The sequence below is a fragment of the Danio rerio genome, chromosome 1 (genome assembly GCF_049306965.1).
Source record: "Danio rerio strain Tuebingen ecotype United States chromosome 1, GRCz12tu, whole genome shotgun sequence".
NCBI classification, from domain to species: Eukaryota; Metazoa; Chordata; class Actinopteri; order Cypriniformes; family Danionidae; genus Danio; species Danio rerio.
In genome coordinates, this window is record NC_133176.1 from 59,617,936 (window position 1) to 59,644,494 (window position 26,559).

The 26,559-nt window shown below is 37.1% G+C and overlaps 2 protein-coding genes across 4 annotated transcripts in view; both read right to left on the reverse strand.

The window, feature by feature from the left end:
* Positions 1 to 1,567, reverse strand: part of c3a.5 (complement C3a, tandem duplicate 5) — a 46,891-nt gene extending 45,324 nt beyond the window's left edge. Inside the window, exon 1 of the mRNA XM_009295246.4 lies at positions 22 to 1,567. Within this exon, the coding sequence (XP_009293521.1) occupies positions 22 to 164 (143 nt within the window). The 5' untranslated portion in view covers positions 165 to 1,567. The remainder of the gene's footprint in view (positions 1 to 21) is intronic.
* Positions 1,568 to 3,463: 1,896 nt separating this feature from the next.
* c3a.1 (complement C3a, tandem duplicate 1) overlaps positions 3,464 to 26,559 on the reverse strand; it is a 46,756-nt gene continuing 23,660 nt past the window's right edge. For 2 of the 3 annotated variants that reach the window (NM_131242.1, XM_073910440.1), the window contains 19 exon segments: positions 3,464 to 3,724; positions 4,207 to 4,342; positions 5,960 to 6,043; positions 7,709 to 7,789; positions 8,228 to 8,314; positions 9,539 to 9,644; positions 11,942 to 12,031; positions 14,400 to 14,490; positions 16,876 to 16,924; positions 17,014 to 17,104; positions 17,182 to 17,241; positions 18,618 to 18,776; positions 20,292 to 20,455; positions 20,804 to 20,960; positions 21,037 to 21,132; positions 22,630 to 22,789; positions 22,926 to 23,001; positions 23,095 to 23,298; positions 25,346 to 25,429. In NM_131242.1, coding sequence (NP_571317.1) covers positions 3,583 to 3,724; positions 4,207 to 4,342; positions 5,960 to 6,043; positions 7,709 to 7,789; positions 8,228 to 8,314; positions 9,539 to 9,644; positions 11,942 to 12,031; positions 14,400 to 14,490; positions 16,876 to 16,924; positions 17,014 to 17,104; positions 17,182 to 17,241; positions 18,618 to 18,776; positions 20,292 to 20,455; positions 20,804 to 20,960; positions 21,037 to 21,132; positions 22,630 to 22,789; positions 22,926 to 23,001; positions 23,095 to 23,298; positions 25,346 to 25,429 — 2,117 coding nt within the window. In that variant the 3' untranslated portion in view covers positions 3,464 to 3,582. 3 annotated transcript variants of the gene reach the window in all.

Sequence of the window (26,559 nt, forward strand, 5' to 3'; positions counted from 1 at the left end):
TAATAAAATGATTGTACTTACAGTGGGTCAGATAATACGAGGCAAGGAAAGCAAAGAATGACTGAAGTCAGTGTCAATACGTCCACATGCATGGTGTTCACATTGATCTGTCCGTGTTCGAGACTAAAATATAATGATAGATTGATCTCTGTTGAAGATACCATCAGTGACCTTAGAGGTGAATGCTGAGTAACTCCAGTGGAGGAACCAAACCGTGATCAAGCAGAAGATCAGTGTGTGTGTGTATGTGTGTGTGTGTGTTTGTTGTGCAACTGTCTCATTGAAATCTTAATTTCTCCACCCAATTTCACAATATGGCTTGTTTGCATCTCGTCTTCAAAGTAATGGCAGGGTATATTGAGGAGAAATCATGGTAGTTAAATTCATTTCACTGTAATAAATGCTCCACACAATTGGTTTGTATTTGGGCAACATGAAGGAAGTTCACTTATTAGCTTTTGACAAATTTAAGTGGATAGAACTTAAAATGATCAAGGCAGGGGTGCAAAAACTTGGTCCTGGAGTGCCGGTGTCCTTTAAAGTTCAGTTCCAACCCCAATCATGAACATGAACATCTTCAAACGTTAATCTGATCTTTTATACACCTCCAATGGTTAGTATTTAGTTTAATTAGTAATTAAAGTAATTTAATGAATTTAAATTAATTTAATTTAATGAAAATAATAAATAAAATAATTGTTTTATTAAAATGTAGTTAATAACTAATACACTTCAGATTTAACTGTAACTGTAATAAATCTGGCCTTTTCTCATTGTTGAGAAACTGCATTTTACTGCATTCGACTTTTAATAACTTTATAAACATTGTAATTTGATTTGTGATAATACTGTATGTGATAAAAGCCTCAGGAATTAATCACAACAAGAGCATTTAATACCGTCACAAGCCTAACTGTCCCATTACAAAACTTCAATTGAGTTTTATCTTATATGCCAAAACCACCATGTAAAACACAAAACGGATTAAAAAGCTGGAAATATAAACGGCCCAAAAAAAACTTTTGATCATGCAGAACATTTATTCATTCATTTATTGATGTACAAAATGGTAAATTTCACAAAACAAAAACTGAAATGAATGCACAATTATTCCAAAAATTAAAAACCAAGAGTTTCAATAATGTGCAAACTTGAATTTGATCATATGTTAATAGCAGGTGGAAATCTTGGCTAAACAAGACGACTTGTGGAAGAGCTAAAAATGTAAAAACTACATCATCTGAAACCATAAGGTCCACTAAAGAGATAATGACATAAAAACTGAAAGTTACTACCATAGTTTCTTTGAAAATTTAAATTCAGTTGTCTCCCCTTAATCTGTTCTGAGATTGTTGATAATGCTGCATATTTTTTCCTCTCAATTTTAAAATATAGTTTTAAAATAAGCTACTTTAATCATTATAAACTTTTTGCACACTTCCTGATTTCTCCACACAGATGTTACAGCATTTCACAAAATTCTTTGTGACTTTCATATGCAAACTCATAGTAAGCCTGAAATTAGATACCGCAATTGCTCAATTAAAAAAAGAGCTCTCTAACATGAACGACGAAAAAAAAAACAAAAAAAAAAAACAGCTTGTTTGGATCATTGCTGCACTAAATAACATTAGAAACATCCATCTATCATCCAGTATTATAAAGAAATATTACATTTATTTTGATCTGCATTTTAATTTTAGCATTTAGATTTAAAAATCGACTCAGGATATGAAATAAAGCTTTGTACTGTATCTGTGAATGTCACATGAGAATTGAAAGCAAGTGTCAGTTTTACTGTATTTAAGGCCATTATATTCAATCTTCTTAAACCCTGGACCGCTGGAACACGAAGATGAACCATTTGATTCGATTTATCATTTAATACTTTGAGCAGTTTTGGTAAATGAAAGAATTTTGAACTGATAATCACATTGTATTGGGTATGAAATACATCAACAACAACAAAAATCCATAATGAAACAGCACTACTTGTTTGAACTACATCGCACAGAACATTTATTTAGTATTTTACCTTTTGATTATTTTATGTATTATTATTTTATAAGATTTTACATTTATAAATGCATCAAGTCGCAGTTTATATGTTCTATCTAGGATTAGGTTTCACAACATTACAGGTTACTAGTATATTTCTGAATCCGCAAATGTATAAAATAAAGTTTTAGTTGATTTGTTCATTTATTTATTGATTTATTTATCATGTGGTCCGTTTAAGTTAACGAAAATAAATGTAGGCCTACATCTAAGTTTAGCACCACGAACAAACACAAAGCTAAGCATTCACAACAGCGAACAACGGTTTATTATTTTGCGCATGCGCTTTAGCAGTAGTTCGTCAGTTTGGTTCACTTGAAAACATTCGTCGTTGAAATTACACGGCCGTAACCAGCAGATGTCCTCATCAAGACAGAATCTAGGAACTGCCATGTAATGTGTAACAGTGTTTTTAACCGTCGTATTCAATGAATTTGGAATAAAAAACAATTTCTCTCACTGGCTGGAACTTCAAATAAGGTAAGACAGAGACATCTGAGGTAACATGCTGCTAAATGTTTGCTAGGATGGGTTGAGTTACTTGAGTATTTCCTTAAAAATGTACTATATAGCCAGTTGTTTCCCTCACCCCCCAAAAACGTATTTAAAGCGTACTTAATAAAGGGATTTAGCTTACCAAAGGACAGCGGAAGGGAGTTTAACTGCATGACATCAGCTGACAAAAAAATAATTCATCCGTTTAATTTAGGATTGAGCTCTGAATTCTGCTGTTGTTTATATGCAGTTATATATATATATATATATATATATATATATATATATATATATATATATATATATATATATATATATATATATATATATAACTGCATATAAACAACAGCAGAATTGTTTGCAATTCTGTTTGCTGGTATATATATATATATATATATATATATATATATATATATATATATATATATATATATATATATATATATATAAAACTAGCATCGTTCCAACATTTTTTTTTACGCTTCGGAAAAACTGTAAGTATAAATATATTGAAAACGATGAATGCTTAAGGAGATCTGGGTTTACTTTAAAAAAAGGATATTATTATAATGATATAAATATTATAAATATTATTGTAATGATATGAAGTTTTAAAATATCACAAAACAAATCATAATTTTAATGTAGAACAACAATATGTTCGGAAAAAACTTTTTTTTCATTAAAGTGAAATAAATCAAGAGAACCATAAATAATAATAACTAATTACAATAACTAATTTTTCAACTAATAATTTAGTTGAAATTACATACTTTGTTTATTTTTTCTTTTTTATCACAACTTCTTTGAATTTAAATGTGTTACCTTTCAGTTCATAAGTATGTTTGGTGACCACACTTATTTTAGGGTGTATAACTGTTCAATAGTTCTTGAATAAAGAGTCAAAAAATAACATTTACCATTTTTATTCAGTCAGTTTATACAAATTACAAAGTATTTTTGAAAAAAACAATATTGAGATTTAACAAAAGTTTGAAAGTGAAAATACTCTCTGTAATCAGTAGACAATTATGTTGCACATCCTTCTTTGGTGAGCATGTTCTCGAGTTCAGTGATGCCGATGTACCGGTCTCTGTGCTCTGCAGATTTACTTTCTTGACTTGTTGGCCAGTATTCAATCCAGGTCTGCTCTCCCAAGATATACTGCAGACTAAAAACAGCAGAAAATGAGAGGATAAAACAGTCAGAATGAACGAGACACGCATTTCCAATATAGTGTTCAATAACAGCACTGCTGGAAAAAACAATAGAAACCAACACAGAAGGATTGTAGGGATTTCCACTTGAAATGACAATAAAACCAGCAAATTCTAACCAGTAAAATCAGTACATTTGTGTGTAAATGTACTTAATTGTGATTTAATGTTTTTCAAATGAGTTGAGAACCAAGCGACAAAACTTAATCGATCTAATTTCTTTCAGAACCATTAAGACCCTTACAAATCCAACTTCATTTTTTTTCAGCAGGAAAAAAAAGTATATCAAAGGTAATAAAAAGGGGAACTCCTAAAAAAACATGATTTATTTTTGTTTCATAAACATTTGAAAAAAAAATCTATTTTTTAGGCCATTTAAGCCAAAAACATCCTTGTTAAATCCATAAATGTGGGTGATGTGATTCATGACACCTACCTTCCTCCAAGTTTTGGCAGATCTGTAGATTTGCCCATGATCAGATAAGATTTTCCTTGAACAAATCCTAGAGACTCTTTGCAACTTGGACGACCCAAAAATGATTTCACTTGTCCCTCAATAACTTGATCAGTTCCTGTAAGACAGAGCAAAAAATTTATAGCAGTGCAGTTTAGTATTTGCTAGGGGTATAATGTGACCCCCAGATTAATAACCAAAATCTGCATAACCAACAACTGCGTTTGACAGAGAAAGAGTCTTTAGTCATTTTAAGTTTTCTGCCTGTTTTATTTCTGAGTTACAAGCTGGCAAACAACACAGAAGTACTGGAATAACAGTTTTTAGTTCAGATATAAACAGTTTAAAATCCCCATTTAATGCAACTTGACGGTCAAAAATTAAAGTTGTGGTAATTATATTGTTTAACCAATAGGTGGCAACAACCAGCCATCAAAAATTTTGTGTTAAATAATTCTTCAAAAATGATATATTTAACATTCATTCATTAATTTTCTTGTCGGCTTAGTCGGCTTTATTAATCCGCCACAGTGGAATGAACCGCCAACTTATCCAGCAACTTTTTACGCTGCGGATGCCCTTCCAGCCGCAACCCATCTCTGGGAAACATCCACCCACACATTCACACACACACACTCATACACTACGGACAATTCAGCTGTACCGCATGTGTTTGGACTGTGAGGAAAAGTGGAGCACCCAGAGGAAACCCACGCGAACGCAGGGAGAACATGCAAACTCCACACAGAAACGCCAACTGAGGCGAGGCTCGAACCAGCGACCTTCTTGCTGTGAGGCGACAGCACTACCTACTGCGCCACTGCTTCCCCACATCTAACATTGACTTATTGAATTATTAATTGAAAATCAGATTAAAAATAAATGTGAAGTTAGACAAGATAATAATGTTAAATGTATACATTTAGCATTATAAGCAAGATAATATTTCCTGATATTAATTATTTATTAAAATGACAAGTTCTGAATTACCAGAAGTTTCTTGCAGTATGCTACCATTGTAATACATAAAAAAGCAATTTGCGTTTGTCTCCTCCCCTTTTTGCTGATCCTTTTTGGTCTTATCCGTGACCGTGACTCAAAAAAATGTAATGTGATCCGTTTCACCATAGTATTCACATAGGTATGTGTTTGAGAGGACATTGCATTTAAAGAGATCACCCAAAAGCTTGCTGTTAAATTACCGTTTGACTACACCCACAGGCCATCCAAGATGTAGATGGGTTTTTTTTCTTCAGTAGAACATTAAAGAAGATTTGAGCTGAATGCTTGTTGATTCATATGATGGCAGTGAATGGTGAAAGGTTTTTTAGATTAAAAATAAACACATACAAACAAGTCTAAACCAATAGGCATGGCTCCTGAAGACACACTGAGCTCTTGTGAAGTGAAACAATCAGTTCATGTAAGAAGCTGAACATTATTTACAATATTATTAGCCTCAATCCACAGCCTGGCTAAATAGATCTTGGAAATAGATCAATAATATTGAATAATGTTCAGTTTCTTACACGGGCCAAAGACCTCCATGGTCACAGTGAGTCATGACTCTTGATTTATTCTTATTTGTGTCTGTTTACTTTTAATTATATGAATCAACAAGGACCACAGATTCAGCTCAAGCTCTTCTCAAGGGTGAGTAAATGAACAGGAAATGTTTGTGTTTGGGTAAACTATCCCTTTAACCAGAATCGGACACAAACGTAATAAACCGTACCTTCTTTCAGCACCTGCTCCACTTCCATTTGGTAGATGTCAGCGTCCGCTGCCAGCTCCATGTCCTTGACTTTCACTTTGTAAACTGTTAAAAATGCAGGTTAGCTTTAGCATTAGCTCGGGTCCAACATTAGGTCAACTAAAGCTAAAAGAACTGTTGGCCTCAGAACAACAAAACGGTCAAACTGACTCCCTCATGTTATGCAGCACAAAAAAACTGTATATTTCCCAAAAATTATACAGCAAAAAGTAAACAAAAACTAAACACTTGCCCTGACTAAATGTTTTCAGTGATTTACATTATCCATCTCAACTCATCATCAACTCATACTCATCCATTTATTGTCCATTGCTACTTTGGCCATGGCATTGCAAACAAAAAGTACATTCACATAAGTAAATAACAAAATAAAACAGTAATAATCTAATAAACAGTTCAATTTGAAACACGCACAAAAATGGTTATGTGTAGTCATGTGGGCTCTTGAGATAAAGGGCTCTATTTTGACGGTCCATGCGCAGAGCGCAAAATGCAGGGTGCAAACGCTTTCAGGGCGTGTCAGGACGCGTTTTTGCTAATTCAAGGACGGGAAATCTGCCTTGCGCCGTGGTCTAAAAGGGTTGAGTTTATTTTCTTAATGAGTTATAGGTGTGTTTTGAGAATAAACCAATTAGAGTCTCATCTCCCATTCCCTTTAAGAGTCAGCTGCGTAGCGCCAAGAGCGCAATCGCTATTTACAGGATGCAAAGTAAATCTAAGTGGAAAAAAATGAGCATTTCACAAGCAAACAGTTCACAGTTGACAGTTTTTTAACAGAAAACTGTTAAACAGAGCATCTACTGCGTGAGAATGAGAGATAATGGATCACTTTCACATTCGCTCTTGGATAGGGAAACCTTTACACGCAGACATCAATTAGCCTATAAATAAAAACTTTTGTTTGTTAAGCGCAAATATTCGTTTTAAAACTATTTCTAAATTCCGTTCTAATTTCCAGCAAACGAATAAATGAATAATAATAACAAAATGTCTTCAAAAACCTGAGTTATATCCTAAAACACATGCTGTGCCCCATATGATCTAAAACCTGACAGGTGGGCAAATCTAAGCTTGTTTTTAATAAAACAAATATAAATATGGATATATTAAATAATACTGCTAATAATAATAACATTATACAAAAGCAAATTGTTATGAATGAACTGAAAAAGCCTCCCGAGATGAAGAAGACAAAAGCAGTGATTTTTCATATTTATGTAGGCCAGAAAATAATATGTTTTGTAATATTTTAATCCTTTATATTTTATATCTATTCTTATTATATCCTAAATATATCCTTAATATTTACATTTTTTTCATATGTAAAGATATTTGCCTATTGCTCTCTTGTGCGTATTAAGCAGTGTGTACGTGAGGCACAACTCTGCGCTGGAGTTTAGACCGGGTTAGTTTTGGTCTAATGAAAAATCTACTATAGTTTTTCAAAATAGCAACGCGTCAGCTGTCTGCCTAAGAACGCCTCCCTTTTTAGACCAGAACGCCTATGGGCGCACAAATGAGCGCTAATGCATTTGCTATTTAAACAGCGTAGCGCAACGCCTCAAATCGACTCTTGCGCCAAGCTGAAGCTACTAAAAGACTATTGCGCCGTGTCTTGCGCCACATTGCGCCGGGTGTATGATAGGGCCCTAAATCTACATTTCAGGAACTATGACATGAATATACACACACAGAACTCATTATATTTACCGTAATCCATGCCAGATTCACAGGCCTTTATATTCCGTTCCTCATCTTTGAAACCCCCTTTCTTCTGTAAACTGCAGTTTTCTGTGTTCAGAGAAGTAGATTATGTTCATACATGCACAATACTTCACATTAAATAATAATCATAACTAGTTAAGTTTTTCCTAAAACTAGATGTAAAAAAGTTTTAGTACATTAAAGCCATGCTGATTTAAGTGCAAAAAATGTGCTTTGATTAAATCTTTGACCTCTTTACTCGACTGCAGTACTGCAGTTTGTGGCAACAATAATAATCATTCATTCATTCGTTTATTGTCCTCTGTCTTAGTCCCTTTTATTAATTTGGGGTCGCCACAGTGGAATGAACAGTCAATTTATCCTGTATATATTTTATACAGCAGATGCCCTTCCAGCTGCAACCCAGTACTGGGAAACAACCATACACACTCATTCCCCCACACACACACACTGAGCCACCATGTCACCATATGGATAATATTTATTAATTATTGACAATAATACCTTCAGCACACTGGCACATGTCTCCTTTACACAGTCTGTATATTACTCCTTCTCTTTCAGGGTGGAAGTACTTTGTGCAGCGTGCATCTGGAAAAGAAAAGAAACACACAATTATTAAAGGGCACCTATGGTGAAAAATCTACTTTTCAAGCTGTTTGGACAGACATGTGTGTATGTATAGTGTATAGACCGTCATATTAGGGTGATATAAACACACCGAGTCCTTTATTATTGCACACAAATATCAATGTCATCTCAGCATTCGTTAGATAGTTGTTTCTGGGTTTTGTTAGTCCTATTGATGTTGTTTTAAAATACAATAAATCCCTTAAAAAACAATTTGCAGCGGTGATTATTCATTTTTGGTGGGTGCTCCTACATTTTTTCTGTTGCTCCTAAATTTTTTTTGGTGCTCCTAAATATTTGAAGTTGAAAAAAAAAAAAAAAAAAAGTTAATTTCGAGCCCTGTGAGGTCGAGGGAGAAGATAAAAGCACTTATTTTCGGTTTATTTGGACACAAGAAATAGAGGAAAAGCTAGTGGAGGTTTGACAGGAGCAACCGTGTCTGTTTGACGTTTCATACGGAAAGAAAGAAAGTTGAGGAGAAAGTGCTAATTCCCTTCAAACCCAGGTGAGCACTACATTTTCTACCCAATTACAGGCTTCTTTCTCGTTATGTAGTTAATAACAAAAGATATTTGACGTGTTTTTGGCTGTCAGATGAAGTTGTCAGCGATTCTTCCTATAGTAAAGTCATGCAGTGTGAAAGCCCCTGTCGCCGATCCATCTTGCAGTGTAAACAAAGCAGTGAAAAAACGCTAGCCCAGATAGTCATGCAGTGTGAAACATCTGTGACACGACTACTTAGAAAATCATGCAGTCTGAACTCGGCATTAGTCTATGCTGACATTATCTTCAGCAGCTCAAACACTCTAATGGCTAATAAACAGACGGCTGCTTCTCACTCAGAGCTGTTTATACTAATGAGGGAGAGATAATACCACTAGTGGGCGCGGCTTTCCTTCTCTGGTGGCATGTACAAAGGGAGAATGTCAATCAAAGTGTTCCTCAGACTGTTTTTATCAAGTGTGATTGTAACAAATATAATTAATTCATGTTGACCATTAGAGGCTGAAGATATTCACACACTGCTGACACACAACTGTGTTTGTACCCCTTATAAAAGTGATTTTGCATACTAGGTTCCCTTTTATAATGAAATTAAATATGCATGTAAATTTAGATTTTTTTTATGTCTCAGATGTGTGTGTGTGTGTGTGTGTGTGTCGTGTAAAATGCGCAGCAGCTTACTGGGTGAGTAATACTCATATATGGTGACTGCAGCAGGTTGAAGCAGCCCAACATTGAGCATCTTGTGCATTCTGAAGGCAATTCGTTCTGATTCTTTATTAGAAACCTAATGAAGAAGAAATCAAAGTGAATTCATGGTTACTCTGGACATGAAGCTGCATTAACATTTGCTCCAGCAACACTTAATAGACTGATTTCACGCGGCCGCCATTTTCAAAAGCGAAATCGAGGCTGCGGTGGGAAGAAAACCGGAAGTATCATTGGGAGTTACATAGGAATGTTGTGTACCTGGCTGTATATCTTATCAGCGAAGATAAAGTGACACAAAATTAGCATTTCTCTGCCTTCCAGGTGACCCGGAGGTCCCTTCTGAATGAATGGTGAATGTAAAAAGGGATATCAGAGCTCATTTTCAGCTAAGTTAAGGGAAATGGCACTAGTTAGCTAACGTTTTCTTTCCCAAACACACGTTTTAGATGCTATTCATCAAACTCGAGTTAATGAACTGATTCTTTCACTATATTAGACTTGTCACGATACTAAATACAAAGAAAAACCGGCAATTTCCTGCTAACATTTAAGGCACTGTTGATGGCTTTCTTAAAACAGCGCTGATTTGCCATTGTGTTCACGTGTTCAACAGAAATGATTGTGATTGGCCGAGAAGGTCATCAGTTCACCAACCGCTGTATACTGAACACAAACACAGACGAGCCGAGCGATCTGCTTGATGACTCGACTGATCTTGACGGCTGCTTCGCGCTCCAGTCCGTGTATCTGTGTTTGCACTGGGTGAAGAGCGGTAAACTGAGAGCAAACCAAACACAGATACACGGAGACGGAAGCGCGAAGCCGTGAAGATCAGTCGTGTCGAGACAGGGCCGGAGTGGGACTCCTTTTCAGCCCTGGAGTTTCAAGCCTCAGACCGGCCCACCTCAGTTCACGACTGACTATATTAAAATAAGCTCATTTCCAATTCAGTTGCTAATTACACTATCACGTCTTTTTTTTTTGAGAAAACAGCTGCTTCAGAACTTCAAATGTTCAACAACCCTAACAGTATTATATATCTTAACAATAAAAATGAAAACAATAAATTACTCTAACGAGGATCGAACCCGGGTCCGCGGAGTCTTAATCGAACGTGCTTACCACTGGACCACAACAGCTGTGAATGTAGTGGAGACACATTTAAGTTTTATTATCATTAAAATAGATAAAAAGAAGAGTTGCGATAACATAATGAACAAAAAGGCTTTGGTCAAGTAAATAAATAAATTTAAAAAGTGTGACTGCTGAGAGCAACAGATTCTGGAGCTAGGGACACCGGCCCTCGCGGCCAAAAAACCGACCGGCCCACCGGGAATTCTCCCGGTCCTCCCGATTAGCCAATCCGGGCCTGTGTCGAGACATCCGCGCTCAGCAGCGCTTCCATGTTAGCGGGAAATAGCCGGGTTTAAAACTTCACTACCGGGACAACACTATGACAGACAACACGAGGGTGTGCTGCAGAGGACTGCAGTGTTTTATCACTCACCGGGCTACATAGACTGAAGCAGGAAAGCGTCCTCACGGTGTTTAACCAATGACTGTAAAAAATATGTGTTTAACATGAGCTGAAACCTAGGAGGACACTTAAGCGTATCACTGAGATAGTGATGTTGTTTGATGCTAAATTGCTTTTAATAGTTTAAAATAAACTTACTAAACAATATTAAAGTGATGGTTACACTATTTTCTGCATTTTGAAATCTCGGCAACAGCTGGAGGTTTATAGTACACGGCATGTTACTGCAATGTTTACAGTGCTCGTCCTATACTTCCAGGTTTCTTCCCACCGCAGCCTCGCTTTGATTCTTTCAAATGGCGGCCGCGTGAAATAAGCATATACATAAACTGCAATTACACTGGCAAGTCAACCAATCAGAATCAAGAATTCAACATTTTATTATAGGAAAATATAGTTGAAGACAAAATTAATAGCCCTCCTGTAAAATTAAACACCCTTTCATATATTTCTCAAGTGCTGTTTAACATTGATAAAAAGGTTTATAATGATTAACATGATTTTTTTTTCAGCACATTTTTTTATACATAATGTAATTTTACTAATTACTTGTTTCTTTTGTCTTTGCCATGATGACATTACATAATATTTTACTAGTTATTTGGCAAGATACTAGTATCCAATGCGATTTAAAGGCTTAACTAGGTTAATTGGGTTAACTATTTAACAGAAATACTATAAGACTTTATCCAGAAGAACATTATAATGTGAAATACTGTGAATAATATTGCTCTGTTAAACATCACTTGGAAAATATTTGTAAAAAGAATAGAGAATTCCCAGAAGGTCTAATAATCTTGTCTTCAACTGTAAATCAACACAGTCTGCTGAAATACCATTTTTAAGTATAAGATGAGGGATCCTCGATCTGAAAGAGCTTTGTCCATCTCAAACTTCTCAAGGTATTTCTCCTTCCCCCGGGTCAACTGTGGAAAACAGAATGAGAGGTTATTTAAAAAAAACAAAAACTGATATTATTGAAATTCTTTATGCCCTGTCTGTATAAGGATGCTTCACGTTTCAAGTCACATTTCTTTAAATAGTGTAGCATCACTAGAAAAGGATCATCATGTAATGCAACATTTGTCAATTATGAAATAAATACAAATTTTGTTATAGAGTAGATCTATATTACCGAGTAGTCTAATGACAATACATTGAGGTTTTATGAATTGAGATGATTGTTCTGTACAAGACACTTAAAGTGGTAAATATTGTTACATTTTTAACACAGGCCACTTAAAGTTTCACTTTATAAAACCTCAATGTATTGTCAGGTATTGATGTGTGTGATTTTTGGACTCTTAAAGTGCCTGTAGCTGCTGACTTGCATTATATTAATTAGTGATGGGAGAAACTACGCTTGTCAAAGCTTCAAAACAATGTTGAACCACAAAATGGTTCGATATTTTCAAGTGTTCAAAAGCAGCACATGCTGGTCAAAACCATGTAAATACAACAAATACCTATGGATTCATTTGGCTTTTTCAAACACACTGCAGACGTTCAGTCAACCAAATGCACTTATCTTACTGTGTTATTAAATAATATTAAATATAGAGTGTCTGCATAATGTGTTCATTTTGTCAGTTTTCCAGGCTTATATATTGTTTATTCTATTGTGGGATCTGCTAAACAAGACAACAAGAGACTTTTAACTGATAATATACCCATTTGTTTTACAAATATCTCATTAAAATGTCTGCAAGCTTATAAAACTGATTTAAGATCAGGTAAAATACTATGAAACCTGTTCGGAGATTTGCCACCAGGGGGGCGAATTGAGTGAACCTGCACGATTCATGATGTTATTTTATCAGCAGGGCTATTCATTTGGCGGCCCGCGGGCCGAACCCAGCACCCATGGCAATTTGTTTTATCACACCTAATCTAAATTCAAGCTTTATGTTAGGTCAGTAGCTATTTAGATTAACTGTTGTTGTCATCTGCATTCATGCATACAAAATCATTTTAATAATAATTCGTCTAACATATATTTTGTTTACATTGCACTAAAAGGCACGCACAACTCTAACTGTGAGATGTTTTCTACTGTGTGCGCCCGTAAAGCCGCAGGCGTGTCGCTCCGCTTGTGCACGCATATTGTCATATATTCTTACATTAGAAATAACAAACTTGCAAGCGGAAAAGACGTGATATGGGAACGGCCGCTGTTGTAGTTAATCCTGTGTGCGTGCGTATTAGCCTCGGTGTACTTCAAACTTAAAACTAGCGCACAGGCAACTTGGCATTTTGCAGCAGTTTCGTTCTGTGCAACAGAAATGCGGCTTAGAGAAGACTTTACGATTAATAAACTGTGACGAATCAAAGCGCAGTTAATAGTGAAATCGGCTAATCGCTGCATCCCTATTAACGATATCAGTGCATTGTACAAATAGCCTTTTCTACAAACATGTTTTCGGCTGCCTGCACCACTCGCTTATGATGACTCTGTGCAGCCTTTAACTGCAGCTCGTGCTGTTATTGAACAGAGATGCACGTGACTTCATAACCATAGCGGCAGTTTGTCGACTGAACTAAATTTATTTTGATATCTTGGTCACACTGTTTGGAGGGCCGGATTCGGCCTGCGGACCGCCAATTGAATAGCTCTGCACTACAGCATTGGCGCCAACAGAAATCACATGATCTTCACAATTATATATGCGCTCCGATCAACTTATTCAAATTATTATTGATTCGTAAAGGCTTCAAAGCTTCATGAAGCATGGTACTGAAAGCAGCAATCACTAATAAGAATCAACAAAGACCATAAAAAAAGTCACCTCCCTGCTGAAAAATCCAGGTTAAACCAGCCTAGGCTGGTTGGCTGATTTTAGCTGGTCTACCAGGCTGGTTTTAGAGGGGTTTTGGCCATTTCTAGCCTGGTCTTAGCTGGTCAGGCTGGAAAATGACCAGCTAAATCCAGCTAAAACCAGCTTGACCAGCCTGGTTTAAGCTGGACATAGCTGGTTTTGGCTGGGCTCTCAGCCTGCCTAGGCTGGTTTAAGCTGGTTTTTTCAGTAGGGCTACATCTTGGATGGCCTAAATTTATCAGAAAAATGTTCATTCACTAATTTTTGGCTGAACTTGCCTGTTAACAGGCTAATATAATGCTAACATTTGCATTACCTGACCAGGGTAAAAAGCTAGAATATTTATTTTGAACAGGCTAAGATATACACGCTATTTCTTTATGAAGTTAAACGATTAAGAAAACAAAGTTAGACAGACCTCAGCACTCAATAAAATATGCAATATTTACTCCTCATTATAACAGTATCACCACATTACCTCCTCAAGATCGTTGTATTCCACAGTAAATCCTGTCGGTATGCCAATGTCCAGAATAGTCATGGTGGCAGGAGATTTAGGGTTCTTGTAGCTGTGTGGATAAACAGATGGAGAGCAGTATTTATCAACATATTCTGTTGGTTTTGCTCCATGTATACAGTTTGCGTTGTAAGCTGAGTGTGTCAGAACGAGTCTACACCCAACATGCTGAATTTGTCAAAAAAGATGCGATTAAATAGCAATTAATTATGGGTAGAGCCAGACGGAATCTGCGGACGTTTTTTGCGATTTCTGCTGAGAATTTTGGTAAAAATCTGCAGATTTCTGTGGAATTATTTTTGGAGTATCCAGCGGAGTATCATAACTTAAACTTTAATATATTAAATAAAAAGTAATAAATTACTGAATAAAAACTGAATAAATTCCGATTTACACATTTACTCAAGTAAATAAGCAGAATTTATAATGGGCTAAAAACTGCGGAATTCTGCGGAAAATCTGTGAAAAAATCTGCGGAATTCTGCACGTGCAGATTCCGTGTTGGCCTGCTTATGGGTCTAAATTCAGCTATATGGCGGCACGGTGGCTCAGTGGTTAGCACTGTCACCACTAAGCAAGGAAGTCACTGGTTCGAGTCACGGCTGGGCCACATTTCTGCGTGGAGTTTGCATGTTCTCTCCGTGTTTTCTTGGGTTTCCTGCTCCGGTTTCCCCCACAGTCCAAACACATGCACTCCAGGGGAATTGAATAAGCTAAATTGGCCGTAGTGTGTGAGTGTGCGTGTGATGTGAGTGTTATGGGTGTTTCCCAGTACTGGTTTGCAGCTGGAAGGGTATCCGCTGCTTAAAACATATGCTGGAATAGTCGGCGGTTCATATAATGATAAATCAGAGACTAAGCTAAAGGACCTTTTTCATGGCTGCTGCATGGAGGGCGCCATAGCGATCAGCGTCTTCAGGTAGAATGCTAAAAACTTCCGTTTACAGCGTGTACAACTGGTAATTTGCGCTCCGAAAATGGGTTTCAACAACGTTTATAATGGATAACAGAGTGTTTTTGTGACACACAACTTAGAAATGTGTCTGTTAAAGCCGTTATAATCTGTCACATGTGGTTCAAGCGCATGAGAAATACGAGAAAAACGGCTCTTTAACACAAGCACACACAGAGAGAGAGAGAGAGAGAGAGCAAACCAGAGTACTGGCATGAAACTTAACAGGTATGAAACTCGTGCAATTTACAAAAATGACCAATAAAAGTCTGTTATTGATCCTTTGCTGGCTGTTTTGCTGTTCATTCTAATCGTGAGCCGTTTGTGTTTTATTTCGTGTGTTGTTTTCACCACGGTTTGTGTTTTTCTGTCATTTCGAAATGACACTAGCCTATATTTTCACTTTGTCACAGTGATTAAATCAGTGTGTCAGTGGCACAGTACAGGCTACGTGTGTGTATCAAACATTTTGGTGAACTACATTAGTTTGGGCTGATTATATATTTGAAATAAAGAGAAAATGTTGACTTTAGCGATGACAAGGCTTCATTTAAACTGCAGAAGATGCCGTCTGACAACGAGGGGAAAACGCCTCACAGCAGCTGTTTTCCATTCTATTAGATCGCATTTCTTTAAATAATCAGTCCAGGAGATGCTGCTGATGGACAACAGTATTAGTTCAAAGAGGATAAAAGCAGGTAAAATAGATTAAAACTATCATTTCAAAGCTGTCCAAATGTGACTGTTTACACGCATCAGCTGCCGACCGGAAGTTCTTCGCATTCTCCTAGCGCATACACGCAAAGCATAATAGGTAATTTTGCATTCCAAAAAAAGGTCTATATCATCCACTCACAACTAGTAGACACAAATATATGCAAATAAACTACAAACACAGTGTGGGTGAAAAGTAGTATTTGCTTTATAGCATGAACAATTGGTTATAAATTCCATATTTGTTATTATACAAATTTATTGAAACAAATTGTACTGTACTATATTACATAAACAGACGGACTAGCGTTGTCAACTACATACTATTTCAACCTCTGCAATTTTCACACCACTGATGCATATGTTGAATGTATGTATGTAGTCATTTCTGTTTGTAGTAAAGTATACAAAAAGTATGTATAATAATAATTTAGTGGTTAGCTTGTGCTCACGGCGACCCGAGTTCAATTCCCGGCTTAGGGTCCTTTGCAGCTCTTTCCACTACTTCTGCTCCCCACACTTTCTGTCTGTAAAATCTCAACTGCCCTATACCAATAAAGGTGAAAAACCTTAAAAAATTAGATTAAAAAAGTGTTTATAAATAGTTTAATTGAAAGTATTACACATTTTTAATGCCTTGTTAATTCTCACCCACACTGTATATGAAAAACAGGACTCCAGCTGACCAAATAAACAAACCAAGAGTGAAAAAAGCCTAAAAGAGCAAATGCTGAATCAAGAATAAATGCAATAGGAAAGATGTTCACATACAAGAAGTCCATGGTGAGCTTGAATGTTTCAATGGCGTCTGCATGTTTTGCTAAAGGACAAAATAAAAGCGAGTTTAATTTGTGAAAAACACACAAAGAGGTTTGTTTTGCATTTTCTTTTATATATCTCCACTCTTACTTTCAGGGTCTTTATCTATTTTAACACTCAGATCAAACAGTGTGCAGTCAGATTTCTTCTCAACGGGTCTGGCGTAGTACAGCGTCAAGACCTGAAAACAGCAGCTCGTTTTAGATTTGATGCTTTTAAGATTTTAATCATATCATATAAACGATCATGAACACTCACGGAGAGGGTGGCTTTTCCAGTTCCTTTCGCAGTCACGTTAAAGTCCTTGTTTATGTCCACCTGTTGAGCGAAAGCAAATTTAATAAAGTCACCAAAATGCAAAGATACCTACAGATTTTAATAAACCACTATTGACAGTCCATTTAAAAATAGTAATCAAACTGATGTGATACCAATCCGTAATAGCAAACGTTGGGTAATTAGCTTTAAAGTGTTATTAAATTGCTCAGTCATCTGTTATTTAGGTGTTATTAGGCAGTGGTTTCCAAAGTGGGGGTCGTGACCCGTTTGGGGGGGTGGGGGGTTTCGCAGGATAATGGGGGAGGGGTCGATTGGTGCTTTTCAAAATTCCAATTCATTTTATAAAACTAATAGAACGAGCATATTTTATCCACAACCCACAGAAGATAAAAATAGTAGTTAATAGTTACATTAAAACAAACAGCATACATCATATTAAAGACCCAGGCTGCATCCGAAACCGCATACTTCCATACTATATTGACCTTATTCTCCGCCGACGAGTGGGCGCTGCCATTTGAATCTTTTTGGCTCGAGACTTCCGGTCTCATTCACTTCCATTCATTTTTTGACGTTAAAAACTGCTCATTACGCTGCTTGATGTTGCAATTTGATATTTTCTTGTTATATTATTCTACTTGGTCTGTATAGTCATGCAAACATTTGTTTGTAGAGCAAGTAGTTTGACCGTTTTCTGCCGTTTATTATTCCTAGTCATTTCTCCCATAGGCGACTGAATCGGAAGTTCTAAGACAATCGCGAAAAAGTAGAAAATTATGATAAGGAAATATCAGTTTGCAACATAAAGCAGCGTAACGAGCAGTTTTTAACGTCTAAAAATGAATGGAAGTAAATGAGACCGGAAGTCTCAAGCCAAAAAGATTCAATTGGCTGCGCCGGCACGTCTGCAAAGAATAAGGTGAATATGTATATGAAATTGAAAAGTGTGATGCTTTGATACATATATTATTTAACTTTTCTTTTTTTTAGATTAATTATATTTGCTTACTAATGAATGTTATGTTTACGTTTAATTTATATTGTCTTTCCATTACGATTTTAATTAGACATTAATAAATGATATGACAAATGTCTTTCACTCGACTTAAAAAGTTCCTTTCACTTATTTTAACAAGTTTATCAGGTTTCAACTACAAGTTATGCGAAGTTTACCTTCATATTTTAGTCAGTTTGATTAATGTAAGTTCAAATGACTAAAAAAAGTTTATTTGATTCAACTAAATAGTGTAATATTGACTCAAGTAATCTCATTCCTATTGAGTTTCTCATTCAGTAATTAAATTACTTTTCAAACATAGTTCTTAACAAGTGATCTGAATACAGTTGTAATGATGCAATTAATTTTACGAAGTAACAAAACCCGCCTGGCATTAGTAAACAGAGCCCCTCCTCACCTTGTCTGATCGTGAAACATGCCGATTATCTCTTTTGATAGTATATCTGCTAGGTTTGCTTCTTCCTTCTACAGCCAGCTCAACTTCCAGGTTGAAGTTTTGGCTGTCCTTCACCTGTGTACGGTACTCCGCCACGGCCTGGAACACCATGATGGTTGCCTAGAAAGCAAGAAAGATTTTAGTGCATTACTAATGAGACTCTAGTGTAAAGTGTTGCATATTGTACAGTACAGTGCTTTTATCATCCTTTTTGCAATTTGTTTAACCACTTAAACTCTGCGGACCCGGTACCGGGTCTGTGACCTCATCGACTTTCGCTTTCAGATTTAAAGGGCTAGCGTTGCACCAGACCCCCGTAAGTGGTGTCGTTTGAAAGTGTAGAATCTATATTTTATGCACATATGCATCACTTTGGTTTTTATTCTACTGCATAAAAGTTATTTACACTTAAATACACAGTTTTTTGGATACCCGAGCTAGGTATTTTACATTGGTTCATTTTCATATTTTTTTATATGACACATGTACAAGTTATAGCTCAAATGAAAGCTCTTGCTGGTGCTCATACAGTTCTAGCAGTCTTTTTACTGAATTATATTCATATGCCAAACAGTTGCCTAATGAATCGCCGTGTTTCCATGGTGCAGAAATGTAAAAAATACATTCATGATCACTAAGCAGCCCCAGATAGCACAGACAGCTGTCATCTCTGACCTTATGCTGTGCCCTTCAGGGCCATTCTCCTCTGTTTTTGAGGTGATGTGCATAAGTAATCCTTTTATATGTCTGACGTGCTCCAAACACAGTGAATTATGTTTGATCAAACAAAAGAATAGTGAAATATGAAAACAATGATCGATCCATGTGGTTTGTACAGCACCTCTCATCAGTTGGAATACAATAACTTTTGCATAGATTATGGTGGAGACCTTTTTCTTTTTTCCTATGATTACAGACATGTGCAGGAACCACCAAAATTAATTACAGCACGCTAGACCACACAGAACCTAAAAGGTGCACTTTCAAATTTGAGTTTCTAAAAAAAAAATACAAAAAGCGCCTCTTTTTTTTAGGTGTTTATTATAACACAGACAGCATATAAAGTTATTTTAAACACTTTCAATAGTGTTTTATGGAAATTCAAAGGGTTTTCTTTCAAATGATACCAAATTTTTGCATTTACACCTCTGCATGTGGATTTGGGAAGCTTTTAAATTTGGGTAGGCAAAATCCAGGCGGAAATCCCCCAATAGCAGCAGAGTTTAACTGGTTAAAACACTTAGAATGAACATGTATATACATTATAGACCATTTTGAGGAGTGTAAACAAAAACATTAGTCCCAACATATTTCCTGTATTACATTTTTAATTTCTCAAGCTTCCGAGAATCCAAAAAGAGCCCCATATTAAATTACGGTATGATAGCTGTTTTAACGTTATGTTAATGTTGAATAACCTCTTGTTACAGTTATGAAATTGTTTGATAACAAGCAGGAAATGTTTATGGCACAATGACATGACCACACTGATATAGTCTATAGCAATGCACAAACTATTTTATGGTTATTATACTCGTTGAAATAATCTGGTAATAATACCATATATTGTGATAAAAAACTTCAACAATTATTCACAACAAATAAACCTGATACTAGAAGCCTGTGTTTGTGTACCTGTGTGGTGCCAGATCCTCCATAGGAATAATGCTGACTGCCCAGCCAGTGTACGGCCTCTCCGGCTGCATTGAAGTCTCTGGCCTTCACGAGCGCCAGCACAGCATAGGATGTGGCCTCCCGTGTGTGATACTGCTGTCCGGGGACATTCCAGTATGTACCGGCTGTTCAGAACACAAAGTTGGAGTTTTACATTTTGGATGGTTGCAATTTGTTCGAAGCTCAACGCTTTTGATGACTTGTTAAACCTGGGACACACCAAGCTAACGTCAAAGGGCTAGTGGCATTAAAGGGATAGTACCTTCTAATTGTTTCAAACCTTGACATTGAACACAAAATTCAACCCTGAGCACAAAAGATTTGTTACAAACTGATTTTTGTTGAATAATATTGAAGATGGATTGTGTGCAAACTGTGATGCATGGTGTCTGTGTCCTCTCTTGACTTTGGTATTGAGCCTGATATTGTCCAATGGCCAAGCGTAGGCTTGGTTTTTCTATGACTTTACTGACCTTCTCCTTTGGTGGAAAATTTCATCAAGACGGCTTTATTGAGTTTGTCTGCACCGGCCATGGCGTAGGACGTCAACGCAACAGCATAAGGATTAGTCAATTTATTAAGTTTGCCCTCCAAGAAAGAAACAGCCTTCCTTATGCTTTCAGGCAGACTCTATAAAACGAAATAATCTAGTTATTTTTTTATGTTTTTTTTTTCCCAAACAAATTGTCAGAAAAGGTGTACTCACGCCAACTATTGCACCACAGAGCTCTCTCCCTTCTTGCATAGCAATCGTGACAAAGGCTGTCAGAGAGGCTTCTGCATCTCTCCCCTGTACATCGCCCTGAAATACAGAACAATCAGTCAATTTAACAAATCAATGAATATTAAAATTCATGCTGGACTAAAATGTCTTTTGCATCGTCTTGCAAGTCCCACATGAACCTTTTTATAAATTTGCAAAACTATTCCCATTGCCAGAAGAAACTTTGAGTACAGAACTCCAGATGCGATAGTTTTGCAAGAGAATGCAGTGCTTAAAACGTTTTGCAAGTTACTGAGTGTGCAAACAATTTTCTCCATCCCAATGAAAGAAACTTTTTTCCAAATAACTACTTCTAGAGGAAGCAGTTTCCTCTCATCAGGTTTGCAGCAGAGCCTTGAGCATTGCTTGGATCAACTCAAACATCTTTTCAGGCAAGTTAAAAAAAATATTACTTGATTTATTTTTGTTATTATTTACAGTATTTAATTTGACTGTGGTTTTATTCATGTCCTGTATGAACAGATGTTTCCAGAAGCTAAGGCAAGGCACATTTCATACACAGTGGCAATTCAAAGTGCTTAACATAGACAAGAATAAAAGAAACAAGTAAAATAAAAATAAAAACAAATGCTAAAAATGAGTAAAAAAAAGCATAAAAACAGGTAAAATGTGATATAAAAGAATGAAGAAGAAGAGAAAAACATAATAGTGAGATCTGTCGGACGCAGCACAGTGCTCATTCAGTAAAGGCACAGCTAAACAGATGTGTTTTCAGTCTTGATTTGAATGTGCCTTATGTTGGAGCACATCTGATCATTTCTGGAAGCTGATTCCAGCAGCGGGGGGCGCTGTTAGTGGCTGAAAGCCGATTCACCCTGCTTTGACTGAACTCTTGGAACTTCTAGTTTATATGATCCTAAAGATCTGAGTGATCTGTTGGGTTTGTATTCAGTGAGCATATCTGTAATGTATTGAGGTCCTAGGTCATTTAGTGATTTATAGACAAGTGATAATACTTTAAAGTCTATTCTGAATGTAACTGGCAGCCAGTGTAAAGACCTGAGGACAGGTGTGATGTGCTCTGATTTTCTGGTTCTGGTCAGAATTCTGGCCGCAGCGTTCTGGATGAGCTGCAACTGTCTGACTGTCTTTTTAGGAAGGCCAGTGAGGAGTCCATTACAGTAATCCACCCTGCTGCTGATAAAAGCATGAACAAGTTTCTTTAAATCTTCACTAGAAACAAAGCATCTGATTCTTGCTATGTTTTTGAGATGATAGTATGCTGATTTAATGACTGCTTTGACATGACTACTGAAACTCAGATCTGACTCCAGAGTCACACCAAGATTCTTGACCTTAATTTTTGTTGTTTGACCCTAAAAGCCAAGGTACGCATTCACCTTGAGAACCTCATCTCTGTTCCCAAACGCAATGACTTCAGTTTTCTCTTTGTTTAACTGAAGAAAGTTTTTGCACATCCTAAATGTACTATTCAGATGTGGCAAGTCTTTAAACCTTTATTCCTGTTTTCCTCCACAGATTAGTATTATTAGATCAGCCATAGTGACAACTTACCACCATCTCTCCATGCACAACAGCTGCTTTCTCCTCAAAAGAGCCATCGGGCAGTTGTCTGTTGAGAACCAGCCACTTGAGGGCGCTGCAGAGCACTTGTTCCTCTATAGTGATAAGGTCATTGGCCATGGCGAAGATTTTGGCTACATATGCCGTCAGCCTTTAACAAACAGAAACAAACGAAAATTAGTAACAAGTAATAACTTACTACTAATAATCATAGGAATACAAAATACTAAAATATGACAGTAGTGACTCAGAATAACAATGAATAAATAAAGAGGAAAATATTCCACCATGTACTGCTCGGTCTGTCTATCCAGGCGGCGTAGGATCCATCTGGTTTGCGGTAGGCCTGCTGCCGGTTATAACCTTAATACAATCAAGTATTAAAAAAAGGCTCTGCATTTTGTTCTAGTTCTTATGTTATGCCAGTAGCCTGTATATATATTGTATCCTGCTGACCTGTTTTAATGTGGCCAATGGCTTCATCACGGCGCTTCATGCCTATTGCCTCCCACTGATTGGTGCTGTCCAGATAATGAGTGGCGATGACTGGTAAAGTCATGAAGATCATGTTCTGCTCTCCACATCCGTGAGGCTGGACAATAAGTTGACCCATGAAGCTTCCACTGATGGCCTGCTCCACAGTCTGGCTGATCTCTTCACCTGGAGAAAAGGAATCTGTTATGTTGGGGATAAAGAACATCCAGGAGGTTGTTATCACAGAATAAAGCCCAACAGGTTTATCGGCAGCCCAATATGCGAAGCAGATCACTGTTGTATAATACTGAAGGGCTTTATTCTGCAATAACAACCATCTTGGAATTGCTTTATACCACTTATAAGATCACAAAACATACAAACTAGACACAAAACATTGTTCTGAATCGTATTAGTGAATTAATTTTGTAATTAAATGCCATGCTGACAGAATTGAATCCAGCTGGTGCACCATACAATAACCTGTGCAGTTTTCTGTTACTAGATGGCATCAAACAGTCAGAAACCACAGTGTGGCGGGGGCGGGGCTATGGTGCTGGGGCGATCGGTAAGTGAAGAGCTGGAGGGTTGAGGGGGCGGCAGGCCAGAGTCACATGGCAGGCCAGATTGACTGTCAGGACACTGGGAAATGTCCCGGTGCTACCTATGGCCAGTTCGTCTCAGGATGTAAGTATAAGGATGTGGGCGTATTTATTGACGGTCAAGGTGATTGAAAGTTCCTGGATGAGTCTGTGTTATTTAGCGGTTGTTAACTGGCAAAAACCAATACCTTGGAATGTCGAAATTGACCAATCAGAATCGAGTATTCCAGACAGCCCTTTCTTGATCTCTGTAACACTGTGAGGGTTTTGAACTTTCAGTTCAAGCTGTACATGGGGGCCAAGCCCCCATTTGCTATCATTCCGAGAAGATCAGAAGTATTGAAGAAACACGTGATTAAATGTATACATCCATGTCACGTCAGACTTTTTGTCATTACAGCAATATAGGACAAGCGACATGTTTATTTATTTCATTATTTCATTCATTTTTTAATGAACCGCCAACTTATCCAGCACATTTTTTACGCAGTGGAAGCCCTTTCAGCTGCAACCCATTTCTGGGAAACATTAGCTGCGTCCCAAATGGCACACTATACACTATGCACTCATGCACTATGTACTTATGCACTTACACACTCAACAGGATAGTATATGTATGTAGTGTTGTCCCAAATGGAGCATTAATGTTTTTTTTACTAAGCAGAAATTCAAACCGTTTCCCTGATGACGTTTGACGGTTGCCAAATCAGTGAAATAAACAACCGAATTATCAGATAATACCTGCCGTGAGTATTGCCGCATTCACCATCGGGAGGCGCTATAATCACTCTCGTAGGAGAATTTTGCTTTCACCATCCAAAATAAATAAAGTTATCCAACATGTGCACTCGATAGCTCCACCCCTTCCGCTACGTAAGCAAACCTGCGGTCGTTGAGTGCGTGAAGTGTCCATCATTACACACTTCGTTTTAGCAGCTGAATGAGTGCATCATCCGGGTAATTAAAGTGCACTAATTATTTTTAGAGTTTTCAGTGTGAACACACTACTTACACTATTCATACTACAAAATGACGTAGAATAGTGCACAAGTATGCGATTTGGGACGCAGCTATTCACACACACACTCATACACTACGGACAATTTAGCCTACCCAATTCACCTGCACCGCATGTCTTTGGACTGTGGGGGAAACCGGAGCACCCGGAGGAAACCCACGCGAATGCAGGGAGAACATGCAAACTCCACACAGAAAGGATCGACCCAGCGACCTTCTTGCTGTGAGGCGACAGCACTACCTACTGCGCCACTGCCTCGCCTGTTTATTTATTACTATTATTTTGTGATAATTTTCGGTTTCTGCAATATCTGGGTTAGGAAAACGTGATGCAGTTCCATCAAAGGCAGTGCAGCACGTGACAGACAGCATTCACACAATATCTAGATTATGAACATATACTTTAAATATTGAAGTGAAATGAGCCTTGTCAAGTATGGATTAACCCATGGTCAAAATTGGTCCTCTGCTTTTGACCCATCCAAATGCATACACACATTTGAGTGAGGAGTGAGAACTACCGGAGTGAGCATACACCTGCAACTAATGCTATATATAGAATACAGTCAAAATAATCACTACACATTCACAAAACATATATTCCAATTACTTACCAGTAATCGAAATGTGTGTGTGAGCAGGAGTGCCTGGAACCCGGTCAGCTGGGATATCAGCTCTAACAATTATAGGACTATCCCCTGTTCAGTTTTCAAATGAAAACCAGAAAAGATGGAGAAAGAGTTATAAATCATGTCTCTGGACGCTGTTGTATTGTATTGAACAAGAAAGTGGTAGCCATTGTGCTCTCTTCGCTAGCTATGTTTCCATCCAAAAATGCGAATGAACTTTATGCGCAAAACTGGATGATCACATTAAAGATGTGCGAATAAAGCAGCGTTTCCATCCAATGAGTCGAAGCTAACAAAATTGTCACTTCCTGATAAACTGCTACCAAATATCAACAGTAAAAACGAAATTAATGTAATAGTATCGATTGTTATTGAGTAATTGTTACGGAGATTATTGAAGTAGTAGTTCATTTAGTAGTAGATGTCATTGGTATAGTAGTAGCAGAAGTAGTAATGGTGCGGTTGTTACAGTAGTAGTAGTAGTCGTTGGTGTAGTAATATCAGTAGTGGATGTTGTTGATGTAGATGTAGTAGAAGTGATTGTGGTGGTAGTAGTAGCAGTAGACGTTGTTGTATTAGTTGTAGCAAACGCTATAGTAGTATCAGTAGTGGTAGTCGTTGTAGTAGTGTCAGTATTAGTAGACATTGTAGTAGTAGTAGTCGTGGTTGTGGCTGTAGTAGAAGCAGTAGTAGTAGTTGTAATATAAGTAACTTTCTGTAGTAGTAGTTGGTGTAGCACTTGTGATTTATTATTATTGTTGTCAGTTATTACTGTTGTCCTTTCTTTCTTTTTACTCTCATTTTTACTATCATACATTAATAAGCATTGTTGTTACTCCCTACCTCTGACTGGTTTCTTTCTATACAGTATGTTTTATCTATAAGCCCCTTTCACACAGTGATACCGGTGAATATCCGGAAAATTTCCGGAACGACTTTACCGGTATATTCAAAAAAGCGCTGTTCACACAGGCAAGGACGTTACAGAAATTTTCCGGAGAAGAGCATTCTCACATCCATTCCAAAATACCGATAAATTCTGACATCATTCACCACAAATGAGCTTTAAACGGCTGCGCTTGTATTTGTAAACATTTGACTAAATTACAAACTCTGTGGATGATCAATATTGTGAGCAACTTTCGCAGGATCACTTTCGCATGTCGAGATGTTCATAATATGTGCGTGTGCAGGCGCTC